This window comes from Lactuca serriola, chromosome 2 (genome assembly GCF_051521515.1).
Source record: "Lactuca serriola cultivar US96UC23 chromosome 2, Lser_US96UC23_V15, whole genome shotgun sequence".
Lineage (NCBI taxonomy): Eukaryota > Viridiplantae > Streptophyta > Magnoliopsida > Asterales > Asteraceae > Lactuca > Lactuca serriola.
In genome coordinates, this window is record NC_136409.1 from 182,208,834 (window position 1) to 182,229,975 (window position 21,142).

Here is a 21,142-nt window from a genome sequence, read left to right on the forward strand (position 1 = left end):
AACACATACTCTAATTATCAACTCACACTTTAATTAAGTATGACATACTCTCGCTCATTTGGATTTGGATTTAATTGATTCAAATTGACCCGATCCAACACATGTACCCTAAAAACAAGACAGGGGAGATAAGAAATCCACCAATGAGAACTTGACACCAAATCTGTCCTAAACCATCCTGGTTTTAGATCCCTTTCTTATGCAACTATTCCCTTTCACCATCCTCTCCTTTTTTTATTCCTTACTTCAGTTGCCCCTCCATTGATATACATCTTATAAAAATTGTATTCCTAAATTTTAAATATCCAATCAAATACTTATAAAATCCAAGTGTTAATTGGTTTAATCATCTCTCTCAAATTCAAATTCCACATTTTTTTATCCTACAAATATGGTTTCTTGAATCTTATATAAAAACAGTATGAACATTAATTTCTGGGTTTATATAACAAATCATGCATTTAGTTTTTTTAGTACGTACGTACATTTTTCTTAAAGGTTAAAAAAAGTTAGAAGCGTAGAATACACATATAGTCTAATGTAAGGCCATTAATCAGCCTTTACCTTTACCATATTTATAAGAACTAAACTATTGTCAGATGATGAGGCAGTTGAAGTTTGAAGTTAGAACTCAAAATCTTTCAAAGTTATTGGGAGTAAGTTAAAATGATCTCACAAATAATAATTTTATGCTGTTTACAAGATAAAATATATATGGTATGGAAACAGATTTTTTTATGGTATGAAAGACTGTCTAATAAAATAATACATACACCAAAATAGAAAGGAAGCTACAGAAAACATTCTCCTGTGTCTTCGTCGTCGTCGTCTTCTTCTTCTTCTTAGATCTGCTTCGCATTTTTTATTGTTTTTTCACTTTAGAAGCTGATTCTTTTTAGGGTTTCTGTAGAAAGAAACCCTGTAAAAGCAAGCTAGATGGGGAGAGGAAGGGTGCAGTTAAAGCGGATCGAGAACAAGATTAGCAGACAGGTAACATTTTCCAAGAGAAGAACAGGTTTGCTCAAGAAAGCTCATGAGATCTCTGTCTTGTGCGATGCTGATGTTGCTCTCATCGTTTTTTCCACAAAAGGCAAACTTTTTGAGTACGCCACTCACTCCAGGTGCGCACCCCCTTCTTCTTCTTCTTCGTCTTCTTCTTCTTCTTCTTCTTCTTCAGCTTCTTTTAAATCAGTGGCTTGAAATACATTTAAAAGTCGACAGGTTTTATTGTCTGAGATGGGTTTATAAATCATTCAGAAGTTATTTTCCATATATATCTGTATGGATATGTTCAAGATTTCAAGTTATTTTTGTCTTGATTTTTCTTTGTTTATGTTTTTATAAGAAAGTCTAAAAGAACAGGCACCACATGAAGTCTATGAATAGTTAAACCCTAAATCAAAATTTTTTTGGTCAAGTTCATATCATCAGGGTCAAATTAACTCTCTTAATCTTGTGTGTGTTCTTGAGGTTTTTTCTTATTCTTTTGGTTATCCTGACACAAATCCTTTGGGTTTTCTTCACTCTCTCTCCTTTCTGCATGCATCTATATATATTATTATACAATTATAATATATTACTATATTTAGTCCAGTATGAAACCCCTTACCTTGGGTGGATTTTGTTATTTGTTTTTTTCTGGGTAGTGTACTGTTTTATTTGTTTGAAATTATTAATAAATTGTTACTGAAAAAAGTTTAATATTGATGTTGGAACTCTCAAGTGTTTTCTTGAGCTGTGTGACACTGCTGCTTAATTGCTGTCTCATTACAGCCTTAACATCATCGTACCAGATTTTCTTCAAAGTGATTACAACTTTAATTTGTTTGTACATAAGCAACAACTTAAGACAACCTAGGACTGATCACAAAAGTTGTATCCTAGGCTAGCTGTTGGGAGATGATATGTGTACTAATTCAAAAGATTTTTTTTATAAATATAATATTTCAGCTCTAAGATTAATATTGGAATCTAGCATAATTTGTATTCATATCTTTTGGGGTAGAGTCCAGTTCCTTTAGGGTCGATTGACAGGGTTTTAACTTTTAATCAGGGGGTTCGTCAAACCTCTATAGATCGAGCACAAAGTATTTTTTTTTATTAATTATTTTTTTTAAATTACAAGCAATCTTGCAAAAGATCTCGCCGGAGAAGGGCAAAAGATCAAGCTTTAAAGTAAAATTAAGGTTACCAATTTGTCAAAGAATATTCCATCCTTAAATTGTAATTATTTCTCTTGCGAGTGTTCATAGAAAATCAAGTTACCATTTTTGTTCATTTCGTTTTCAAAGAACAAAACACAAGAAATTAAGCAAGAATTTGCATCGATTCAAGCTCTCAGCTGTTGATATATTCTCCGTCAAACTTTTCAAAACCTCTATATCGTCCTTACCATGATATGAACTGTATATAAGGTCTTCAGTTTTTATATATGCTTTAGGTCTGTAAAGTTCAACGTATATGACTAAGATTGAAATTTCAAATTTAGGGTTTTTATATACGTTGAAGCTAATCAATAACTTACCATTGATTTTGCAAATTTTAGGTTTGAATATCTTTTGTTGGTAAGTACTTCAACATCCTGGATATATTTCCTGTGAACGTAAACATGTTAAATTCGTTATCATCGGTTAATTAGAAATATCTTTGGTAAATGTAAAATGGTTTAATTGTATCTAAATATATGGAAAGATAGATGCTTATATATGAGGACAATTACATGTTATGCAATTGGAATCATTAACTAACAAAGATAAAGCGACTGTGATGATTGCAAGAAGCCTGGTATATATAAAGAGGTTAGAGAAATGACATAAATTTCTGCAAAATTAACAAGTGTACGTATTGCTTTAACTCTTGCTTTGTAACTTTAGCAGTTGTGTTATTGGAAATGACAAAATTAATGATTAATTGAATCGACATTGGCATGCCATTGCTGTAAAGCTTCAAAGCGTCTAATTTGGTCTTCAAGATTTTGTGATATTCCCATAAAGTCGTCTTGGGTCTCAAGTCGTACTTCTTTTTGGCAGATGATCATCTTAATTAAACCAACAAATTAACCTTAAAAACTATACCTAAATTAATTATATACGACAAATTAAAAATCGAATTGATGAATAGAACTAACTTCAAATTAAAAGGAGGAGTGGTTATATTCCATTTCATACCAAGGAAGAAAAATTGTTACAAAAATGCCCTGAAATACATGTTCTTGAAATGAGCGACTGGCGCAATGTTCTGGATGAACAGATAATATAGAATAATAGAAATTTGGTACATAAAACATGAGAACATGTAGATGATAGCTAGCTTTACTTTAAAGGATTTAGGTATCTCAAGTAGGACATCTATATATACTTAAGTAGGAGCCACAAATTAGGTTTTAATGATTTTGCTGTGATGAAAGTGGTTTGGAATATCGAATTGAATGGCATGTACTTTTTATTTACTTTATTCTAATTAAACGTCTTAAAATACCATTTTTAATTTCTTTCTTGGAAGATTTAATTTAACAATGCATTGTAGTCTATATATAATGTATTGTTAATCAATAGTAAACTGTTCATTAAAATTCTTGCATATATACACATGTATATTAATCTTACATTTAGTCGAAACATGTAGTATGGAGACGATTCTTGAGAGGTATGAAAGGTATTCGTATGCTGAGAAATTGCTTACTGCTCCTGAAACCGAAACGCAGGTATATATACATGTGCATGAATATATCGCATTAATTTGTTACTATAACTTTTATTAGATAAAATATTAATTGAAGGAACATTATAAAAATTGTCATTAACTGTCCAATTTCCTTATGTTCTGTCTAAATCAGCATTCAAATCGAGCATCCGTATCAGGTTGAATTATTGACTTTTTGAGAATATGTGTAAGTACAGGCAAGCTGGACTCTTGAATCCTCTAAGCTTAAGGCAAAGATTGAAGTTCTAGAAAAGAACATAAGGTAGATTCACTTAAAAGCAATATAATGTATTTAATTAATGTATATGTTCGTATAATTAGTGGACAGTTAGTTATGCTACTATACATAATTAGTGTATCGTTATATTCAGTTGGGATCAGTAGATATTAAGAATCCTTTATGGTATCATAGCCTTAGGCTTTTAAACCTAAAACCCCTTCGGCCGCCAACGTGCCATCAAGCGCACCACCACTCGTCATGACTCGAAATGCAAAGTTTGAGACAAAGCTACACCATGCATAGAAATATCAAACATCCCGCACAAGGTATGCATCCTCTATGACTCCAAAGTAACCTAGTATATGTTGTCAAACTTTTCCAACTTCATTCTAGTTGTTACAAGGTTCTACATCACATCGATGATACACCACCATCAGACAAAACCGAGCCAACATATATGCCATGGGATGAAAACCGAACACATCCCACAAACAAAATAGCTCGACTTATATATTCATTCATCCAAAATCTAGATAAGATCAACGAAAATTAAAGCTTTAGCACTTGAAAACCGTTTTCAAGAAATATCCGCCAAGCAGCTGGAACTTCTAAAACAGACCGTATAGGCATCATGGTTGCAATCTACTGAGGTAGCTTGGGTTGTAAAGCAACATAAGTTACCTCTTGCCAGACCCACAATACCTATCTTTTCCTTGTTCATACATTTTGATTAAGGCTTCGTACTGCATTCTTGGTTTAAAATTATGTAGAGGATTTAAGGCGTTGCTCTCAACCCCGCCCGTTGATCGGTGAGTGGGACCACCACTAAGGGCTTATTCATCCTTGTGTCTTGGAACAAGAGCTAACAAATTATATTCTTCTTCATCTTATCTGCATAACAACAATGAAAGTTGCAGTTTTAGCATTTGGAAAACAATTTCTAGAATAACCATTAAACTCTTATCCAATCATAAGCACCACTTTATTTTTTCTATTGAGCCATTCAATGATCATTCAACTCCTTTATTCAACTATACTACATGTCATCACCCACACTCTATTCAACTCATATTCAACCCTAATCAGCACCTCATTCAACTCTTATATGACTTGCATTGTGGATGCTCTAAGGCAACATGAGTTTCCTTGTTAACTTGTGGAGACTGATTCACCATTTTGGCCCTATAGTCGCTAGGAAAACCAAGTATGAGGTCCTGCTTTACAGTAAAGAGGAGTCGATCCTGGAATAAAATTCTTATGGGATAATTTCTATAGCAGATACGATACTAAATTGATTTATGGACCATATTTGTCATAGCTTTTTGGGTTTCGTCTTATTGGCAGTTTTTAGGTCAACTTACTAGTATATATTGCTCTGTGTTTGCACTCATTTTGATTTCAGTTATACTAAATGTTCAGTGATACTCTAATCACCAACAACCCAACATCCCAACGGCCCCCAACTTACTAGTATACTAAAGCTTCGCTTGTGGACGTAGCTGATCACTCTAACCATGTGAACGACATTAGACATCATGTTCTTATTTTCGTTTGTATATATTGCTCTATGTTAAATCGTTTGAATCATTTGTAGAAGTGCTTAAACCCTAACATGCCTTTGGCCTATCCTTTCCTTATTCATGTATTTTGATCAAGATTTTCCATTACATTTTAGGTCTAGAAGAATGTAGAGGTTTTAGGGAACTGCCAATCGTAAGGGGGCATAACTCTCTAAACCTTTTTTTCATGTTACTTGAGATCAAACCCGCCTTATATATAAGTATGGATACCGCAACTCTAAACTCATATTTGATCATAATTTAAATATATATTAGCACTCGTTTTAATTCCAGTTATACTAAATGGTCAGTGATACTCTAATCACCAACAACCCAACATCCTAACGACCCCCCCCCCCCCCATTTATTTCCATAGCATAACTCACACCACCTCCCCCAATGGTCTGCTTGTTTCGCTTTCCCTACTGCCAAAATGGTGACTTGGTCTAAGCGCGAGACTCTGATAAGTTTTTGAATCTCATATCTCGTCATAACGCTTCATCTTACCCATTTCCAACTCCACTCGCAAATCCCTCTGTGACCCCTCTCTGCCTCACTCTAAAAGGTTGTCATACATGATGAATATAGTGTGTTACATACTAACAATACTTACTGAGACCCCTAGATGCTCTTGTTATTAGGTGTATGTGGCTATTCCATCACAAATTCTACTTGGATGGCTCTCTACAACGATACAAGGCATGTCTTGTAGTAAATGCTAAGCCACCAGTATTGATTGTTATTATCCTTTAGTATGGTTGTCAATACAATCACCGTGCAAAGAACCTCAGCAAAATCATTAACTCGAAGTTAAAAGAGCATTCTTGCAAAATACCTTGGCGAATACACGCATCGGCCTTTTATGTATTTTTAACTCCTTAGCTTTATATCACATTTTACGCCTATGGAAATCTATGTATTGTGTAGTAGCAAGTGCCACATGAATAGTACCAACACGGGCGGACGTAGGAATACATACTAGGTGTTGTCGAGGTTGAAATAAGTGTTGTTGATGAAGGAAAAATATGTAAAAAAGTTTGAAAATCGAAAATTGTCGGTGCCACACTGGGCACCTAGGTAAAATCGCCCATGAGTACCAACGCTTTGACACGTTTATCCATTCATGCGCTTCTCGTTGCAGATTGTGTGGTATTTATTTTTTAATTTTCAATGCATGAATAAATTGCATATCTATTACTATATATGGACGGCATTGTTCTAACTGCTTCTGGACCTAAATCGTTACATTTCATAATAGTTACGTTATCTCGTGAGTTCGTATTGACCTATATTCGTACACTTTACCACTTTTAGGGATGTCAACGGGGGTAAACGGGACGGGGTGTAAAACCCCTGCCCCCGCCCTTGAAGTTTCCCCGTTCCTCCGTCCCCGCCCCCGAATCCCCTTTATTACCCCCGCTCCTGCCCCCAATTGATTTTGAGTTACCTTTTTTGAGCTAAAAGAAGTTGTTGTTTAGACTAAAAGAAATTATTTTTTAGGTAACAAATAATTAGTTCAACAAAATTTTATATGTTAAAAATAAAAAAATTATGGCATCTAAAAAATATTATACAAACAACTTAAAAATGTTTTTTGATGAAGTTTGGCAGCTTAAAATCATGTTATTGTTTATTATATTTATATAATTAATATACGTAAATATATGTGTAATTTATTAACGGGTCCCCATTGGGGTTTCGGGACGGGATTGCCTATCCCCGCCCCTACCCCCGAAATTAAAACAGGGGTTAACCCGCCCCCGATTTTTTTTAAAAAAATTCCCCCAAACGAGACGGGGCCCCCACGGGAACGGGGTCCAATAGGACTTTTTGACATCCCTAACCATTTTCTTGGTATTAGTGTTATCCTTAACTATACAGACTTATCGCTCTCTCAAACCTAGTATGCAAAACACACTATCTCTCTGTCTTCCATAACATCCTACGATGCCACAACTCTTGTTGATAACAACAAACCAAAGTTGTTGAATGTTTGCCGTCCACTTTGTTCGTGGAGAATTTTGTGTTGGCGACAACTGCGTACTAAATCCCCCGTCTGCCCACCAACATGTAGATATCTTATCAAAAAGACTACCCTAACATTGTTTAAAAATTTCCACTCCAGCATGAACATCCGCTATCCTCCTTTTCGACTGTAGGGGTTTAATAACAATCTCATGTATCCTTGAATGTATTTAAGATCAATCAAAATATTAAGAATTTTTTATGAATGTGCTAATCTTGAAACCCATTTTGAAAAGGTATATGGTCTTAAAACGTTTTATTGTAGGATAACCATATGTCATTTGAACATGTACAGGCACTATGATGGGGAAGATCTAGAGCAACTAAACCTTAGAGAGCTTCAAAATGTGGAGCAACAACTTGAGACTGCTCTTAAGCGAATACGGACAAAAAAGGTAAGCAGCTTTTGGTTCTTCCAAAAATGCATATCTGCTTTCCGTATGTATATAATAAGGACTAATTGCTACTATACACCCTAATATGCAGAACCAACTCATGCACGAGTCCATCTCTGAGCTTCATAAAAAGGTAGCCGTATCATCTCTTATGCTGCCAAACACATTTATATTAATTTGGAATTATGAAATCCTGAAACAATTTAGGTCGAGGCGCTATTTTTTATAACTTGAGAACATGTATCATTGACTAATAAATCTCTCCTTTATATGACAGGAGAGGGCATTGCAAGAAAGAAACAATTCACTCTCTAAGAAGGTACTTGTTTTAAGAAACTGTACTCCATTCAACGTGGAGTGTAATAAAACTTTAAATGTTCCCATGAAAACGACAACCTTTTTCCACATGTTGCAAAGTTAAGATGACATTTTTCGGCAACTATTTGATTTGGGCACAGTTGAAAGAGAATGAGAAGACCAGTGAGCAACAAATTCCAATGTTGCAATTACCTCAGCATCCACCTCAGCCATATCCATGTTCAGTTACTTCTTTTGCAAATACTAGGTAACCCCCCCCCCCCCCATCCCCCCCAAAAAAAAACGGTTTCTGTGCGTATGAGGGGTAGTTTTGTAACTACATTAACTTTTGCAGTGGACCTTTCATTGGAGCGGCCATGAGGGAGGAGGAATCAGCTCAAGTTCAACCTGTCTCCACGACCATGATGCCATTGTGGATGATCCGCCACATTAACCAATAAGAACTTAATCTTCCACCCATCGGAGTGTGTGAATATAATTATATAAAGTGGTCAACTTTTGATTTCTACAATTATTATTATTATTATATGTTTGATTCCCGCTACATATATAAAGTTATAAACATATTTATGCTCCAACGCATTCTGGAAAGTGCATCCAATATGGCTCTAGATGATAACAACATCAATCAGTAAAAGAAATTTGCTACTATGCTTTAGTAGAAGATCCACTTGCATGCATGACCATGACCATGAATATGGATGTTTGTTTGCTATTATTTGGTTTCATCATATATTGTATGTATCTACATAATAATGACTTGCAAGTTACATCGACAGCAACAAGCCCCGTTTTAACACTTAATTTACATATACAACAGTTCTACAACATTAACATGACACATATTTCCACCTGTTCTTAAACACACATTTGTATAAATCAACTAGTGAATTCATCAATCAATTGTTGAAGTTTGCCAACATGTGAATTTCAGATTACAGAAGCAATTTTAACATTTGCAAGCTCCACCATCAGAGTGACGTTCCCTACAATGACAAACAAAACTGGTTCAGAAGACAGTTGACTTTTATGGTCAAACATGTCACAACTTTAATATATAAATACCTTAACCTCTCACAAAGACGAACCAAAGCATCTGAACCAGTTCGATATGCAACATCTTCAATCATAGAAGCATTCCATGGTGTCAAACAGTCTGCAATTTGAAACTCACACAACTCTTTCAATGAACACGCGTCTGTTAATACAGCAGAGTGGCCCCCACCAGCTGCCAGCTTCCTTACTTCCCCCAAACACCTGTTTCGGTTATTCATCGGTCAAACCTTCAAGTCAAAGGAGAGAGAAAGAGAGAAGGAGAGAAATATACCAATCAACTGGAGATGGATACCAAGCATAAGTGCATTTCTGGTTAGCAGCTTGGCCATAGCTGTTATAACCCCAACCATGGATTCTACCATCTTGTGTGCAGATAAGTGTGTGAGAATGTCCACAAGCAACCTGTTTGACACCAAATGGAAGGACCAAAACCGGAATGTTCCGAAACATGGTTACAGAGTCGCATGAAAAGATTCCGTTTTGTGGGCCCAGCCCAAGTTGACCAGATTGACCACCACCCCAAGCGTATAGACCTCCTTTTGAAGTCAAAGCGCACGTATGCACACCACCTGATGCTACACTCTTCACAAATATCCCATTAAGTGCCACCACACGCCGTGGTATCAACTCCTTGTCCTCTGATTGAAGAGAATAATGACCAAGTTGTCCCATGCTTCCCAACCCCCATGTGTAGCTGAAATCAAATGTGAAATTACAAATTCAAAATCAGAATTGGAATGATGACAACATATGATTTGATGTGAGGTTGCCTTGACCTCCAAGCGATTAATCGGCTTGTGTTCTAGAACCTATCTTCATCAACAAAAGGCCCATTTTTTTTTTAATGCACTTACACCTCTCCATCTTCTGATATGGCTGCAGAGTGATACTCTCCACATGAAACTTGAGTAATCTTTACAAGCTCAGGGGCTTCATCAAGGAACTTAGCATATGCGTTTATAATGCGTGCCTTTTGAAGGCCTTCACAAGTAACACCTCTTCCAAGTTGACCATATTCATTGTAGCCTGGTTTATATTTTAATACACGCATTTAATAAGAGATCAATAGTAAAAAAGTTTAAAGGGGAAGGCGTTTATAATTTTATATTTTATACCCCAAGCTTGTAGCAGCCCTTCCTCTGATAGTGCCACAACATGCACAGCTCCACATGACACTTGACGAATAATCTGAATAGATTGAAATTATTGAAAGATAAAAGAATTATTTTTGCGATTTAATGGAAGGAAACATAATAATAATAGTATTCAAATTCTTACTGTATTAGGAGAAAACGCTCCCCAGAATACACGAGGACAATTAGATCCCTGAAAAGATGGAAGAAATGGAATTACAACTTTGCTACCAATATGGGCAATGTACTTCATTTCTTACATATTTTATTATTATTATCTTTAAAAGAGAAATGTAAGTAGGTTGCTATTGTGGGTGAAAAAGATTATGAACCTGATTTTGTCCCCAAACCCAAAGTCTTCTAGAAGAGATTGTCCCATCGTTTTCACGTGGCTCTGCAATAGCAGCAGTACAATGGGCCCCACAAGACACGGATACCACAAACTCATTTTGCAAAAGCTTCACTTTTTTAGGATGTTTTCTACTCGTTTCAGTTCCATCACCCAACTGACCAAACTCATTTGCCCCTGAAAGGAATGAAAATATGTGCTAAAAAGTTACAATAATCACAATTTGAAGAAAGGGTAAAAATGGAATCTGACCCCAAGTGAAGAGGGAGCCATCAGAGGCGACGGCTGCAGTATGTTCTCGTCCACAAGTCACATCTAACCAACGTGAATTGGCTCCGGCTGGACACCCAAAAAGATCAGGCGGAAGCTGTTTTGGGATCCTTAGGTTTTGGTCTTCACATTTTCTACCGGTTTGTCCAGACTGGTTATAACCCCAAACGTAAAGTGCACTTTTGGTTGGGGAAACCACCGGTGGAGTGTCTCCAAATATTTCATCAATCGCCATTTACTCACACCGCCTGACAAACCTAATCAAACACAGATCACAAATCAATATGCATTTGCATTTGCATTTAACAATCATGCGTTAACCAATTGTATTCCCAATTTGTTGTCAATTTGGATTGAATTGAAACCGAAACTATGAACAAAGATCTAAACCCAAAAATGAAACTTGAATATGATCAAATATCAATCAAAGGATGTCCCAAAAAATGTAATAACAAGGGTTTCACTTTTGATTTTTCGTATATTCTTAACCGCTACGGAAGCTTAAAATGAAATATAGATCAATAGTAATCAAATTAATTTAGGTAATTGATTGATGATAGGAAAGTAAACAGGTGGCAAATTATTTCACCTTGGATTTCTCAAATTGTTCTTGACCGGCAAAGAAATGTTGAAGAAGAGGAATTAAGTGCGTAGATGTTAGATTATATATGCAAGAGGGAAGAGATTACCTTTGACTGGAGAAGATCGATTGTGGATAAGATTTGATCTTCGGAACAAAAATAGAAATGATTGGGTTGTCGTAGAATGATTGTTGAGTTCCGAGGACCTTGGGGGATAAACGGTCGAAGGAATTCGGTGTTCTTGTCGGTGATCGGAAAAATGTGTGCCGTTCGACACCATAGAAGAATCTTCCAGACCCTTTGGGTTTGGTTATATATCTAAATTCGCTCCCCAAGTTTTCACTTTAACCCGCTGTGTTTTACATTAAAACCATTTCAGCCCCTACATTTCTTAAGCCATTAATCACTTAACCATAAAAATTAAAAGAATAACTAAAAATTATGTATTTTTTTTTAAATAACCAACTTTTCTGAAATGGGTGGATTCAAGTTAAATTTGACATCTAGTGTAATTATTTACACATTAGTAGTTGACGATAATATCTCTCATTTACATATGCACATGTTGCATGTCTCTTTGTGACATTATCGTCATAGATGTTATTTATTATTCATGGTGGTAATGGGAAAAACCTAATCTTGATGTTTGCCTACGAAATGGGGCATGACAGAGAGTCATGGAAATGATTTTTGTCGAAGCTCCAAAAATAAATCATTGATTTGGAAGACATAATCATATACTTGTATTATCTGATAAAGCTAGCTCGATTAAAATGGTCACTACAATTGTCTTTCCACACACACATACATACATGTAACATGTACAAAATATATAAGTTTAAAGAAAATATGGCTAGGCTACTTCGTGTTTACCTCAAGAATATCAATGACTTAATTGTATCGGTTCCCAAAATAAGCAAGAGTCTGCTTCTTTAGGACTATTATATAATGACTCCTGGCAATGTTGAGTTGGTCATGATTTGTGACATATGAATGAAAACTACGAATCATGATTTCAATTATGGTAATTTCAACGGCGAAATCTAGGAGTTCAATGATATGCGATTCTGCCTAAAAAAAGTTATAAAAATGTTTATTGTTTTAACTTTTGCATGCAATATTAAACGTGACATCATCCCTTGGGCAAAGAAGGAAATCGGAAACTGAACACTCGAAAATGTGACATGGAGTGTACATCCCATCTTAGAATACATATTTTAAGTAGCAAGGACAAACACACTACTGTTGATCTAAGAGAACAAACTTCTACTCGTAGGCGAATATCAAATCATAGTTGATATTGCAAGGAAGGCAAAGGAAGCAAGCAACACATTATTCGACGAATGGTGGACGACCATAGTTCCAAATAATTGTTGTCTTCCAAAACATATATATTTACATAAAAGAGTTACCATTTTGACTCACGAGCAATCATGTTATTGTTCATAGTTTGTTGTATTCAAGATTTTATCATTTATCTAGGCTTTGCCATAATCTTGGACGGAAGTATCCGCATCCTTCATTTTTTAGCAAACTTCCCAATATTAAATCCCGAGGACCAATTAACGAGTATGAAATTTCCCTTATCTCAGTTTATTGATATGGAAATCACAAACACTGAATCTTTATTGTCCACTGATCTTCTTTGGTATTATTATATTGACATCGATATTAATCCCAATTATGAGGCTTGTCTCTATTTGGTTATCCATTAAAAATATTCTAGCTCTTCACCTCTTGTTAGGTTTTTGTTTACTTCGTTGAACTTTGTTCAGTTTTTTCATACATATTAAAAAATTACCGGAATCGCATTTTCAAATCTTCAATTTGATCGTCAAGCTCAAATTCATAAACGTTTTAGTGTTGCTTTTATCATAACGACAATGTTGTAACTCAAATCGGATCTCTAGGGGTCAACTTCAATCAAATTCATTTGTCAGTCCAAAAACAAAAAAGATTGTAACTTTTATCAGTTCACCTTAACCCCTTCTACTTTACACTAGTACCACTTCAGCCCTTTAATTTCTGAACTAATTGGCGATCATCCATGACGGTAGGTGGTTGACATTTCGAAGTCAAACAAACGCGTCAATAGAAGACAATTGAAACCCCAAATGATGTGATTACATTCATATTTGGCATCAGTAGACGTATATATACAAGCCAGAAGGAATCCTCTTCTGTGTTCGCCCTCCGTTCAACAACTTTGAAGTTCTGAAATTTCGAGGTCAGTCTTCAGCCTTCAATTTTGACAAAATCTTCACATTTACCGATTCAATATATCAGCTTCATGATCGGATGATTAACCTTTTTTGTTTATTTTTTATGGTTGTTAAAAACATTGCATGTGCGTTTGAAACTGGTAAAAACGGCTGAAAATGTTTTAGGGAACAATTGAAATTGAACTGATTTTGAAACCGATAACTTTTGTTCAGAAATACTGCAGATACACCAGATTAATGGCTCAATCAACAAATACAGCTGGGAAGAAGCTCATTAAAATTGATGTGACTTCGGATAGTGTGTGCCCATGGTGTTACGTGGGCAAGAAGAATCTAGACAAAGCTTTAGCTCTATCAAAAGATCAATACGATTTCGAGGTTCTAACTTTCTCTCACTTCAATCTGTTTTCTTCTGTTTTTAAATATATTAATCTGTTTATTGTTTCTGAAACAGATTAACTGGCATCCATTTTTACTAAACCCTTCTGCCCCTAAAGAAGGGGTTAACAAGATCGATTACTACAGGAGCAAATTTGGTTCTCGAGCTGATCAAATGAGTGTTCGGATGTCTCAGGTAACTCACTCACTTTGCTTTCAGTTTTCAATTCCTGGACGTTTGTATTAATGCTATCGAATTGCAGGTTTTTAAGGAAATCGGAATGGAATACAGCATGTCAGGCCTCACGTAAGTCTATAATTCCATTCCATTCCATTCTTAAACTATGGAAACACATCAAGAACTCACTGATTCTGTTTCTGGAAAGCAGGGGATGTTCCCTGGAAAGCCACAGGCTCATACTTTTTGCAGGGAAACAAGGGCTTGATAAGCAACACAATCTTGTTGAAGAGATATTCAAAGGCTATTTCACACAGGGAAAGTTTATAGGTGACAGGTAACTAACTTCATTTCATCATATATTATCAAACACCCTTTGTTACTCAAACAAAACTTCTTATTTCATTTTAATGTCAACCAAATTGAGTGATTGAACAACATGAATACAGGAACTTTCTTGTGGAATCTGCAAGGAAAGCTGGGATAGAAGGAGCAGCTGAGTTTCTTGATGATCCAAACATGGGACTTGAGGAGGTAGTATGTTTCAACTTTATAAAAAATTTCAAAAAATAAAGATGTTTGTTCAATTGTTTTACATAGTAAAACCAGTTTATAATAAACTTGTTGGTTACTATGAATTCTTGAAGGTTAATAAAGAACTTGAGAAACACTCAGCCAACATTTCTGGTGTCCCTCATTATGTGGTAGGCGATTGGATAATTAGATTTACTCTTGGCTTTTGCCTTTCAGTTTGAATTAAAGGCTATTTATTTATTTTGTCTCAGATTAATGGAAAACATCAGCTGAGTGGTGGCCAACCTGCAGAAGTATTCCTGAGAGCTTTTCAAGTGGCTGCTAATTGAGTGATTTCATCTAGTAATTGCTCCATATAAGAGTGTTATCAAGTTGTTTTTAAACATTCATACATTAATGTTTGCAATAAATATATCACTTATCTGATTTGTTTTTGGTTAAATAAACTTATGTTTTTGTTTATGTTCTTGATTTGAATCATAATCATTTGGAAGTCAAAACAAACTGCTTTCAAAAGTCTTTTTGAACACATGTAAATACAGATAAAGTGAAAAAATACAAGAGCATTCCCATTCAATGGGCATGTATTTCCTGTATAATTCAAGAGATTTCTTCAATAACTGAGTGTAAGAAAACGTGTGAAATTATATCGAACAATTAATCCATTTTTATACATGATAATAAAAAAAGAACACAGGTAACATGCGGGTGGGTATTCACAAAGAATTTACAAGCTGTTTTCTTGGTTTCTTTATCATCTTCATTTCTTTTGTGGCCGCGATTATATTTATAGCAGCAACACTTCATGTTAAAAAGCCTAAACAGTCTCCTCATCAAATGCCATCACCTACAAAAAAAAACATCCAAAGTTGTTGCCATGAAGAAAATGACATAAATACCCTTCCATAACGAAAGTGAAACCATTACCTTGCCACAAACAGGGCAGCTGTCACTTCTTTCCATCCACTCGTATATGCAACCAAGGTGAAAATGGTGCGAACACTTTGTAACTATCTTAGGGTTTTCTGTAGTATATTCTGCAATCCAATACATCAAAATGTCATAAATACCCTTCCATAACGATATATCTATATATGATGTGAAAAATGAAAATTTACCTTCAAGACATGTTGGACAAACGTCTTCATCTTCGGATGAAGAAAAAATATGTGCATATCCAGTTGACTCTTTTGTGTTTGAAACCTTTAAAGAAGATTTTGTCTGTAACCCTTTTGCTCCATCTTCACAAGTGGAGCTGTTATTATTCCATTTGTTTCCAGCAGCACATAAAGGATCTGTTTCTGTATCACTATCACTTCCTCTTAATGGTTCACCTTCTTCCTGTGAACGACTTGAGCCCTTCTCCCTTCTAGAAACAAGTCCATCTCTCTGAAGACGAATATACCTAGGATCAACATCATAAGGTAAAGGTCTAGGAGGTGATCTGTACACCCCAGATAAAGAATTGTCAAGTGATGCTGATGAACTAAAAGATGTTGTTGTCCCTTGAATGGAATTAGGGCTTGGAAGCCTCACATGTTCTTCCCCTCTTTGGAATAATGATGCGTACTATTCAAAGAAAATCATGGAATAAGTAACTATTGAGTATCATGAGAGGGAGAAATAAAATCATGAAACATTTGATTAGATGAGTGGTAATGAAAATACCATATATAAGAAATTTTGAAGAAAGCATCGAAGACAGATGCAGTTTCTGTAAATGGAACTATTGGGATTAACATAATCTTCACATTCATCACGCAAGCAGCAACAAACGGAACCCATGATGATGATGATGATGATACTCTAGCTTTAACAAAGAATCAGAGAGGATTTGAGGCCCGCAGAAGTTACAATGGCTCTGCGAACCAGTAGACCCTCTCTATCTGACCTCTCACCTCCGTATGAATATACCAAATCAAATGTCCTTTACTGCCTGCAATTGAATTCATCATGTACACATTCAGTCAGGAATGTTTCTTTTGGAAAACACAATTCCACATTAGAAAAAAAGAAAAAAAAAAAAAAAAAAAAAAAAAAAAAAAAAAAGTGAATTCAATGAGTTAATCCGAGCTCGTAATTAAAACCCATGTGGTTTTCGATCATAAAACCCTAAGATCAGATATGGAAATAAGCATGAATTTTTGTAGAATCAAAGGGGCGGCAGACGGAATAAATGACTTGGTATAACCACAAAGCAACCAGGTCAAGAGAATAGAGATTATTTTTTTTTTAAAATCATCTCAATTCCCTAAAAGACTTTTTCCCAAATTTTGTATGAAACGTGTTGTGCTTTTTTCAGTCGATTCTGAATTTAACCTGTTTCAATTTTATTCAAAGTCGTGCAACCAAAAATAAGAATCGGATGAACCCCGACCTAGAATGTCAATTCTTCAACAGCGTAGACAACCCATAAAAACAGATTGTGAATCGTTCAATTGGCAGCGATAACAGCATCAGAAATCCGAAGAACACGTAACGATGATGGATAATGGAAGAATGAAGAGATAAGGGTACCTTGAGACAGTGAGAGAGGTTGATGATTATGTTGGCGATGATGAACAGAAAACCTGAAAATTCGAAGTTTGATGTTTGGGGTTCTGCTGCTTAATTATCAGATGATATGAGAAATTCTTCGAGTATTTTTGTTGGATTTTTCGGCGAGAAAGACTACGAGAACACGCGGTATTCATGTCAATGGTGGGTGGCAAGTTATAATTGAGAAAGTATGGGTCCTTTTGTGTTAATTTGTAGAAATATGCTTCAAAGTTTTTACGATATTGCAGTTAGACCCTTGAAAATGAATACAATTCACCGCAAGTCCCTATGATATACTTTATCTACATTTGGAATTTGAAAATAATAATAATATTTTTTAGTTACTCATGACTCAACTATTAAAAACATCAAAAACATCAATACAACAATACACTTGGAAAAAAAAAATCATTACAAAGGATCTGGTTCTAGAAAGAAAATGATAACATTAATAAATAGGATTTTTATTACATATTCGTGTTTGTAGAGACATTGAAAGAGATGATTATCAAAAATACAACAATACACTCGGGAAAAAAAATCATTACAATAGATATAACACTAATAAATAGGATTTTTATTACATATTTGTGTTTGTAGAGACATTGAAAGAGATGATTATCATATGTTTATAAATTTCAAATGATAACTCTTTTGATATTAAACATGGAAACCCAATAGTTACCTTCAATGCATATCATTATTTTTCATTTTTTTAGTAATATCAAACAGAAGCCAATCACTATCTTCGGAGAATATCATCTTAGTTTATATACACACAAAATCATGCCTAACTATACATATCAACAAATCTAACTATATGTAATCAAATATTAAGGTCAAATGAAACAATAACTAGAAGCAACATGATTTTTTTTTGTAGATTTATTCGTCTATATTTATAAAAGAATTCCTTTTATTGATGAAACTATCAAAATAGATACATTTAGCTTTAAGAAAATTTACTTTTTGTTTAGTATTGTCATCGAAAAATCATGACATAAGAGTTAGGACTTCAAAAAAGATTATATGTATAAAATATATGGTTTATTGAATTAATTGTAGACAAGAATTGATTAAGTTTTATATATATATATATATATATATATATATATATATATATATATATATATATATATATATATATATATATATCAACAAAAATATCCTCGAATTATAGAGATACTACGTTTTTTCAATGATATAAATTTTTAAAATGATTAAACTTATCATATGATAAAAGTCTAACCATTAAGACAATTTCATACAAAAAGATTGAGATTCAAACCTTGCTCAATAACAAAGTAAACTAAGAAAAAGTAAACTACTTTCAAATGGATTGTAATGATTCTATCATTATCATACACATACATGCCAAGGGTCTTTATAGTCATTTTAATGATTTTTTGGGATGACTTTGTAAAAAGTTTTACCAACTACACTGGACTGATACAATGGCCTTATGTGGTAGATCTTTTTTTTGTAATTTATTATTGTGGTTGCTTTCAATCGATTTAAAATTTTCAATTGGCCTTAAAATAATGCCTCTCTCAACATATTACTTTTTTATTGTTTTCAACAGTTTTATCAAACATACTTGCTAAATTATACACTTTTTTATTTTATTTTTTAAGATGTTAACATTCATTGTATGGTTAGAGCTCGATTGTGTGTAGCATGATTAGGGTTTTTTTTAACAACCCTACAGAATTTCATATTTTACAAGAGAGTACAGCATGCATAGAAAGCAATATAGGGTTTTCTTTTCATAATCACCCTACAGAATTTCATATTTTACAAATAAGATTTTGAACTTTTACATGATCAAGTTTATTATCTTATTGAAGCATTTTAAAACAAGACATTTTTTATTTGGTTGTTTATGTAAAAATATAGACATTGTTCGATAACAAAAAAAAAAAAAGATATGAAGGCACACTAGATTTTCTTACAACATTTCAAAATAGATATATACTGCTTCTAATGTTTCACTAAGTTAACTTCCAATCATGCAAATCTTGTTTGCGACTTATTAATCATTCGGACTTAAAAAAAATGAAGTTATTGAATAACAACAAAGCAAGTATCCCATATTTATTCATTTAGCCCTTACTCATTTTTACCCAATTTATGTACATTTTACCATTTATCTATTTTCATCTGTACAACATGTAACGATGTTGATTTGCCACCCTTCATGCTATAAACTTATGAAACATCATGATGCGGAATAAATAAACGAATAAAAAATAACTGTTGTTCTTCGATGTGAAAGAATGAATTGTTAATTATTCACGGGGTTTATTTTTTAATCTTGTAAATAATTTAGCATTCAATTTATAATATAAAAAATGAGATTGTTTGTATTTTCCCATAAAAAACTCATCTATTATTAATTCACAGTATATATATGAATACATCAGAGGAGGCCAATGGGCCGAACAAATATATCAATGAAAAACTATTATACACGCACATGACCAGTAGCAACCTTGTCCCGAACAAAATGAAGGTCAATCTCGATATGTTTGGTCCTTTGATGATTAACCGGATTATACGACATATAGATAGTACTCACGTTATCACAATATACTATCGTAGCTCGATGAGGAGAAGAGTGAAGCTCTAATAGAAGATTGCGAAGCCAACATGTCTCAGCTACAGCATTCGCGACACCGCGATATTCTGCTTCTGCACTAGACCGTGACGTCGTGTTCTGTCGTTTAGAGGACCAAGAGAGGAGATTGTGTCCAAGAAAAACACAGTAACCCGAAGTGGATCGTCTAGTAACCAGACAGCCCGCCCAGTCGGCATCAGAATACGCGATGAGATCGTTACCAGGAGAAGAAAATAGTTGAAGCCCGTGACCGGTAGTACCGCGTATGTAACGCAGGATGCGTTTCAGAGCTGTAAAGTGAGGTTCCCGCGGGTCATGCATATAAAGACATATCTGTTTGTACTGCATATGTGATATCTGGTCTCGTAAATGTGAGATACTGAAGAGCACCAGCAAGACTGCGATACAAAGTAGGATCATCAACTGGAGGACCCGAACCATCAAGCTTAGATGACATATCAGCTGGAGTGCGAGCTGATTTACAGTTAAGCATCTTAGCCCGATCAAGGATCTCATTGGCATATTTATGTTGAGACAAAAATAGACCAGTGGTGGAGCGAGTAGCAGAAATACCCAGAAAATAATGTAAGTCACCGAGATCAGACATAGAAAACTCAGCACTCAAAAGAGAAATGATGTGATTCAGGAGCTGAGAAGAGGATCCAGTGAGAACTATGTCATCCACATAGAGGAGGATATACACCATATGAGAGCCCTGTCTGTAAATGAATAGTGAAGAATCACACCTGCTATGCACAAAACCAATACGTGTGAGAAACATCGCAAAACGCTGAAACCAAGCTCGCGAAGATCCCTATACATCTTCGTCGCCCCGGGATGAATAGAGAATCGGGACTTGTGCGCCTCCTCCATTAAAATCTAGCGCACGCCTCCGTGATACGGCACCCATACCCTAGGGTGTAGTGTCAATAGTCCCCGACTATCATAATCAAATGAGGAAACCTGACCCACCACACGCTCGCTCTTCCGATGCTCCTCCTTGATAGCCTCCTGTTGGGCCTCTCGAATCTGCTCCAACAGGGGAGTCACCACGTTCATCCTCATGC

The 21,142-nt window shown here is 34.9% G+C and overlaps 4 protein-coding genes across 7 annotated transcripts; 2 read left to right on the forward strand and 2 right to left on the reverse strand.

The window, feature by feature from the left end:
* The first annotated feature begins 428 nt into the window (after positions 1-428).
* On the forward strand, positions 429-8,820 carry LOC145087623 (agamous-like MADS-box protein FUL-L). Of its 2 annotated transcripts, XM_079025622.1 has the most exons (9): positions 433-656; positions 911-1,121; positions 3,625-3,703; positions 3,900-3,964; positions 7,802-7,901; positions 7,993-8,034; positions 8,179-8,220; positions 8,360-8,466; positions 8,554-8,816. In XM_079025622.1, the coding sequence occupies exons 2-9, from the start codon at positions 937-939 to the stop codon at positions 8,657-8,659; spliced, it is 726 nt and encodes a 241-aa protein (XP_078881748.1). In that variant the 5' UTR covers positions 433-656; positions 911-936; the 3' UTR covers positions 8,660-8,816. The 2 variants fall into 2 exon arrangements, with proteins under 2 accessions (XP_078881749.1, XP_078881748.1); XM_079025623.1 differs by lacking the exons at positions 3,625-3,703; positions 3,900-3,964 and having other exon boundaries at positions 429-656; positions 8,554-8,820.
* An 85-nt stretch (positions 8,821-8,905) lies between these two features.
* On the reverse strand, positions 8,906-11,895 carry LOC145087621 (Regulator of chromosome condensation (RCC1) family protein). The gene is made up of 9 exons (XM_079025615.1): positions 11,717-11,895; positions 11,010-11,284; positions 10,741-10,934; positions 10,554-10,601; positions 10,391-10,463; positions 10,130-10,301; positions 9,547-9,969; positions 9,285-9,476; positions 8,906-9,205 (listed from the first exon to the last, which is right to left on the reverse strand). Exons 2-9 carry the CDS (start codon positions 11,260-11,262, stop codon positions 9,169-9,171), a joined length of 1,392 nt encoding a protein of 463 aa, XP_078881741.1. The 5' UTR covers positions 11,263-11,284; positions 11,717-11,895; the 3' UTR covers positions 8,906-9,168.
* Positions 11,896-13,677: 1,782 nt separating this feature from the next.
* Positions 13,678-15,382, forward strand: LOC145087625 (Thioredoxin superfamily protein). 2 transcript variants are annotated; one of them, XM_079025626.1, is made up of 8 exons: positions 13,678-13,835; positions 14,044-14,208; positions 14,285-14,404; positions 14,472-14,515; positions 14,598-14,723; positions 14,836-14,920; positions 15,034-15,090; positions 15,172-15,382. In XM_079025626.1, exons 2-8 carry the CDS (start codon positions 14,068-14,070, stop codon positions 15,247-15,249), a joined length of 651 nt encoding a protein of 216 aa, XP_078881752.1. In that variant the 5' UTR covers positions 13,678-13,835; positions 14,044-14,067; the 3' UTR covers positions 15,250-15,382. The 2 variants fall into 2 exon arrangements, with proteins under 2 accessions (XP_078881752.1, XP_078881753.1); XM_079025627.1 differs by having other exon boundaries at positions 13,685-13,835; positions 14,055-14,208.
* A 75-nt stretch (positions 15,383-15,457) lies between these two features.
* LOC145087624 (RING/U-box superfamily protein) lies at positions 15,458-17,633 on the reverse strand. Of its 2 annotated transcripts, none has more exons than XM_079025624.1 (5): positions 17,438-17,633; positions 16,589-16,856; positions 16,039-16,489; positions 15,848-15,957; positions 15,458-15,767 (listed from the first exon to the last, which is right to left on the reverse strand). In XM_079025624.1, exons 2-5 carry the CDS (start codon positions 16,703-16,705, stop codon positions 15,738-15,740), a joined length of 708 nt encoding a protein of 235 aa, XP_078881750.1. In that variant the 5' UTR covers positions 16,706-16,856; positions 17,438-17,633; the 3' UTR covers positions 15,458-15,737. The 2 variants fall into 2 exon arrangements, with proteins under 2 accessions (XP_078881750.1, XP_078881751.1); XM_079025625.1 differs by lacking the exon at positions 17,438-17,633 and adding an exon at positions 17,298-17,431.
* Positions 17,634-21,142: the final 3,509 nt, after the last annotated feature.

Coding starts and splice junctions, on each gene's coding strand:
- LOC145087625 (XM_079025626.1), top strand. CDS start 14,068: ATGGCTCAATCAACAAATACAGCTGGGAAGAAGCTCATTAAAATTGAT. Junction 14,405..14,471: donor TGAGTGTTCGGATGTCTCAG/GTAACTCACTCA, acceptor ATCGAATTGCAG/GTTTTTAAGGAAATCGGAAT. Junction 15,091..15,171: donor CTGGTGTCCCTCATTATGTG/GTAGGCGATTGG, acceptor ATTTTGTCTCAG/ATTAATGGAAAACATCAGCT.
- LOC145087621 (XM_079025615.1), bottom strand. CDS start 11,262: ATGGCGATTGATGAAATATTTGGAGACACTCCACCGGTGGTTTCCCCA. Junction 10,935..11,009: donor TGGCTCCCTCTTCACTTGGG/GTCAGATTCCAT, acceptor CATTCCTTTCAG/GGGCAAATGAGTTTGGTCAG. Junction 9,206..9,284: donor CGTCTTTGTGAGAGGTTAAG/GTATTTATATAT, acceptor TTGTCATTGTAG/GGAACGTCACTCTGATGGTG.
- LOC145087624 (XM_079025624.1), bottom strand. CDS start 16,705: ATGGGTTCCGTTTGTTGCTGCTTGCGTGATGAATGTGAAGATTATGTT. Junction 16,490..16,588: donor TTCAAAATTTCTTATATATG/GTATTTTCATTA, acceptor TTCTTTGAATAG/TACGCATCATTATTCCAAAG. Junction 15,768..15,847: donor GCTGCCCTGTTTGTGGCAAG/GTAATGGTTTCA, acceptor TTTTTTTTGTAG/GTGATGGCATTTGATGAGGA.
- LOC145087623 (XM_079025622.1), top strand. CDS start 937: ATGGGGAGAGGAAGGGTGCAGTTAAAGCGGATCGAGAACAAGATTAGC. Junction 8,221..8,359: donor ACAATTCACTCTCTAAGAAG/GTACTTGTTTTA, acceptor ATTTGGGCACAG/TTGAAAGAGAATGAGAAGAC. Junction 8,467..8,553: donor ACTTCTTTTGCAAATACTAG/GTAACCCCCCCC, acceptor TAACTTTTGCAG/TGGACCTTTCATTGGAGCGG.